The 5611-nt window shown below is 32.6% G+C and overlaps 1 protein-coding gene across 1 annotated transcript; it reads right to left on the reverse strand.

Annotated features, from left to right (window-relative positions):
* Positions 1-3477: 3477 nt before the first annotated feature.
* On the reverse strand, positions 3478-5605 carry LOC135226100 (general transcription factor IIF subunit 1-like). Its single transcript, XM_064265553.1, has 4 exons — positions 5549-5605; positions 5064-5133; positions 4727-4858; positions 3478-4413 (listed from the first exon to the last, which is right to left on the reverse strand). The coding sequence occupies exons 3-4, from the start codon at positions 4840-4842 to the stop codon at positions 4203-4205; spliced, it is 327 nt and encodes a 108-aa protein (XP_064121623.1). The 5' UTR covers positions 4843-4858; positions 5064-5133; positions 5549-5605; the 3' UTR covers positions 3478-4202.
* Positions 5606-5611: the final 6 nt, after the last annotated feature.

Below are 5611 nucleotides of genomic sequence, written 5' to 3' on the forward strand. Positions count from 1 at the left end.
TATAATCAATACCATGTAATATATATAAACATATATATATATATATATATATATATATATATATATATTATATATATATAATAAAACTAACTCAGTCCATTATTACTTTCCAAATACAATGCTATTCTGTGCCGTGCGGTCTTATTTTACAAATTAATGATATGTAGGCGTGAAGATGCGAATCATTGCACACCGGTACCAGAAAAAAAAATTTAATAAAAAATAAGTTAAAAACGTTTCCAGATTAATAATTTTCGTTGTATTTTTCCAAGCTTTGCTAAATGACATGTAATTGAAGTGTTCTCTTTTTCTCCTTCCAAATTGACAAGGATTCTTAAAATAGCCTGGTGCTGGAAGGCTCAACGCAATCAGGTATTAAAATATGATATTTCTTTAGAGCGTTTATATTAGAGAGTATAGGCCTTTTAGATTAAATATGGTAATTTAATCATTAAATTATTAAAAAGAAAATGTTGGCAACCAGTATATCGAAAAGTAAACTAAGGGGGTGAAAGATAGTCTGCAACCGTCTTTCGCAAACCCTGTTAGTTGCGACCCCAGATAACTCGCCATCAATCAATCAATCGTTCTTCATAAGTTCGCTTGACGATGAAGTTATCAAATAAGGGTAAACATAAGCATTCCCGCGATGGAAGGATGTGAAACGAACTCTAATTTCTAGATATTTTTATTCTTTCGCATTTTCTGCATTCAGATTATTTTCGGCTCAATCCTTTTCTTTGAGAGAGAGAGAGAGAGAGAGAGAGAGAGAGAGAGAGAGAGAGAGAGAGAGAGAGAGAGAGAGAGAATAATTGGACGTTGCGTGGGAAACTGAAGAAGTATAGAATATTTTTCTGCAATTGGTTCCTGATCTCATTCCGACAAATCCTGACCGGAATAGGAATTTCACTGACGTCGAGGCTCTGTACTTGATTGCAGTTTATTTTCTCCCTCTTAGGCAATAGCACTGATATTTCCAGCATTTTTATATTTTTTTCTTTATTTTCTCCCTTTATGACGAAATCGAATACTAAGAATGAATAGTGGCTTTTACTTTTAATTCCGAAAATTATAATTTATTTTTTAAAGACACGTAGTACACGAGTGTTACATTGGTTTATATATAATATATATATATATATATATATATATATATATATATATATATATATATTAGTATATATGTAATTGACCTCGGTTCTCAAGTGGTTGAGTACACATGTTAACTGTTAAATGATGATTTTAAGTTGTCTGGGATAAATGACATTTTACATTTCAAATCTACTGTGTGCTAATCGTAAATTCTAATATTGGAATAACATAGTTGTATAAAATTGCCATTTACACACACATTAATATTTTCCGTTTCAGAATGTTTCATACTGCGCGTCAAAGGATTCCAATCTGAAGGACTTCACGCTCCATATGAGGTCCTTAAAAAGGACGTGGGACGTCTTTCAACCCTAATGCTGTTCCTTATCTAACGCGTTTATTTCTGAAGGACCTTTTGTTGGTCTGCGTTTGGGGCGTCAGCTGGACTCCAAATGGTTTTTGAGGGTAGAGTTAATTTTTAGTGTGAGCGTTGTACGTTTTTTGAACTGTTTTATTTAAATACTATTGTTATTACTGTTCTAAGAGGTCTGCCATAATAATAATAAAAAAAATGAACCTAATGAAGGGTTCAAAAGCTTTGTAATGGGTTTTTTTAATTATACACGAACTCGCAACATTTTTTAATATTGTGGACCTCTAAAGAACATTATATATATTCTCGCGATGAGAGTTTTTCCCAACTATTTATTATTATCATTATTACAATATGATACATATATACTAATATATTTATATATATATATATATATATATATATAAATAAATGATATATATTATAACATTATATATATATACATTTATATATACATATATATATATAATTAATAATATATATATATACATATATATAAATATATAATGATAATATATATAATTTATATATAATAATATATAATATATATATTAATATTATATTATATATATATATAAATATTATATTAATATAATATATATCAAATAAAATTCCACACTTATGTAAGATGTGTATACAGCTTAATAAACAACTCACGTGTGTGGACTTTTATCACTTCAAAATTTTCTAATCATGTTATGTAGAGTTTTGAGATTTTGTATATATATATATATATATATATATATAATATATATATAACATAATTATAATATATATATATATATATTATGTATATATATATAGTTATATATATATATATATATATATATATATATATATATATATATATATATATATATATATAAATATGTATATATATATACTATATGATATATATATATATATATATATATATATATATATATATATATATATATTAGTTAGTGTCAAATGCGTTAACCTGATCCGTTGCCTGGGATAGTTAATCACGTGGGTTGATTAAAACCGTAATCAAGTGAAATATTAATCCTGAACTTTCGCACGAAAAAGATAATAAGGTAATCTTAATTGATATTTATGCCCTGGTGACGAAAACATCCAAATTACTTTTGAGAATTTTGAGTTATAAAACGAGAGAAAAAAAATGGTAAAAGGTCATGTAAATGCGGGTCATTTCCTACTATTTAATTTATCCTTCTTCACACGTTTAATCTTCATTAATTTCTGGACATATCAGTGACAGTTGTCCTTCGCCTGTGCACAGGCACTTTAACTGCTTTAGAAATTATACTGAAGGAATTCAGTATTCCTGATTAAACAAAGTAATCATACCTGTATCTCATCTTGCACGTTATCGTCAAAGGATATTTGTGCAGGATTGTCAGCTTTTATCTATTTATTTTTGTAAAACATAAAAATCTAAAATTATCAATAAATTACACAAAAACCTAAACGATGTCAAATGTTTTGAAATAGTGATAAATCTTGCTGGAGGTTTCCCTGAATTGTTGGGACAAATGCCATTTCATTTTCATTCTTTCTCTCGTTATTTGACTTCGTTATCAATCGATGCTGACTTCTCTTATAAATGGAATAGGATACAGAATTTAGGACTAAGTTCAAGCACTGGTGCCTGTAATGAGGTCATTCACCGCTGAGAGAGAGAGAGAGAGAGAGAGAGAGAGAGAGAGAGAGAGAGAGAGAGAGAGATTGAGATAGAGAGGAGAGAGAGAGAGAGAGGAGAGAGAGAGAGGAGGAGAGAGGAAGAAGGAAAGGGAAGGAGAAGAGTTTGAAGGTTGCAGTATGGAAGACTTGCTAGGAGAGTGAGGAAAGTAAGATGGAAGGACGAAAGAAAGAGCTTATGAACGGAGGTACAGTAAAAGGAATGAAAGTGTAGCAGCTCGGGGGCCGGAGGGAGGCTGCAATGAACGTCACGTAATGCCTAGAGTCCACGGCGTAAAGTGCACTGATGACACTACCCCTCAACAAGGTCGAGTCAAAACAAAATCACATTGTCACTTCAGTGAATTTTACTCAGTTACATAAATGTTGTCTTTCTTTCCTTTACAATTAGCTCTTACAACTTTAGATTCTGTACAAATCTTGAATCATGTTCCTGATGCACAATCTCCCGAGGTGTTGGAAAACATTCACTTCAGGAAGGATACGGAAATCATTTAAATTAATAAACATATCCTGTCAACAAACTAATGGGGAAAAAATTTCCCACGGAATAGTAATGCTTCAGAATATCCCTTTAAAATTTAAGAGTTTTACCATAGCATAATAGCATAATGAGTTAACAAAATAATATGTATTGGATTATAATAATTCCTATCAAGCACCATATAGACGGGAAACGAAATTTCTTCTGACGACAAACAAAATTATTACCTCCAAACAGCATATTTAAATACTGGTTTACGAAAAACCACAAGAACTCAACAAGACAGTAAACCTCTTCTTTAAATAATAATGATGATTCCTATCCAACACCAATTATAATGAGAAAACATATTTCTCCAACAACAGCCTGAACTAATTATGACCTCCAAACAACCAGCCTTAAGCCAAGCATATTATAATACTAACTTGAGAAAAACCAAAAGAACTCCACAACGCAGCGAACCTTTTATTCCTATCAAAAGCAATAATTATTGATAGGCAATGCAAGAAAGCGAAGCACTAATCATTGATAAACATCACAAGATCAAAAACCATTTCTATCAAGTGAGCACTAGTGATTCATAGACAGATACATCTTCCCTTTCACCACCTGTTTGACAGGGTTGATCTTCTTCAGGATCTGAGCGATGGAGTGGACCAGATGGTCCGAGTCCATTCCAGTTTTCTTTACCTTGAACTTCTGCAGGAGTTCCGTCGTGGTCATCGGCTTGCGCATCAAATACCTCCGGATGGTCACCTCTGACACGCTGTTGTTGTCGCTGCTTTGGGTGTGACAGAAAAAAAAATTAATACGATTCAGTTACGATGCGTCTGAAGAGCGGAACCCGTGACGTAAGCCAGGGACTGCCTTATGGAATACCGAAGATCAAAAGGAGCTATGAATGGACTTAATGAATGAACCGCTGGTTAAAGTTGAACTGACAAATTGACGTCAGAAGAATATTGGTTTACTTTCAAATTCTTTTATTATCATGGGAAACTTGCTAAGCGAACTGGTGGCTTCATATCCTTGTTCCCTGGGAATGTATGCCTATTGGGAATGCATACCTAATAATAATAATAATAATAACAAACCTTCTGGAACCCGACGCCAACGATGTACCCACTGCATCCACATATTTGGGTTGGATTTCCCTTTTCAAGTCTCTCTTGGTTCTCCTCTTGGCATTTCCGTTTTGGGACATGCCCATCTTACCAACCGGGGCACTATAATAATAATAATGATAATGATAATAATAATATAGATAAAACCATACAGTCCTAAATAAATATATCAAATTTTAAAGGAAGGATTATTTAATTATCCTATTACGTATACAGATACAATGCCCACTTACTTGTACAGGTAAAATGCCCACTTACGTCTACAGGTAAAAAGCCTATTACCTGCACAGGAAAGGCGTTTACGTACCCCTTTCCAGTCTTCCTCAGTCTACTGTCTGCTCCCTCGTCACAGTCCTCGGAAACCTTCGCCTCAGGATCTGAAAACACATTTGTTCGTGAGGTAAACTATAAATCCATTTCAACATACGCTTGATCTTAACATCGTGCCTATAAGGTGTGTGTGTGTGTGTATATATATATATATATATATATATATATATAATATCTTTAGTCTATATATATATATATAATATATAGATATATATCTTATATATATATAGGCATAAAGCTGGTAACCTCATTCTGAACAGAATAACAGAATTATTAACTTATAAAGCTCCTTTGGTGGTCTGGCTTGACAATGAAGCCCCGCCCCACCCTCCAGAAACAAAAAAGACTCGGAAATATACCAGTCACCTGTGCCAAATGCAAAAGTATATATTCAGTATTAATACACCATGGAAATAACAGTGCAATATCATATCCAGTTACCTTCACTGTCTGATATCCTACCTCGCTTCTTTCTCTTGTCTTTCCCCTTTTCGTTGTCCTTCGCGTCCTCCGCAGAATTCTCGT

Source organism: Macrobrachium nipponense, chromosome 14, assembly GCF_015104395.2.
Source record: "Macrobrachium nipponense isolate FS-2020 chromosome 14, ASM1510439v2, whole genome shotgun sequence".
NCBI lineage: Eukaryota > Metazoa > Arthropoda > Malacostraca > Decapoda > Palaemonidae > Macrobrachium > Macrobrachium nipponense.

What these genes read in the sequence shown, in the direction of transcription:
- LOC135226100 (XM_064265553.1), bottom strand. Translation starts at nt 4,842, where the DNA reads ATGGGCATGTCCCAAAACGGAAATGCCAAGAGGAGAACCAAGAGAGAC. An exon ending in TTGGCGTCGGGTTCCAGAAG is followed by an intron (nt 4,414 to 4,726) that starts GTTTGTTATTAT and finishes TCACACCCAAAG; the next exon opens with CAGCGACAACAACAGCGTGT.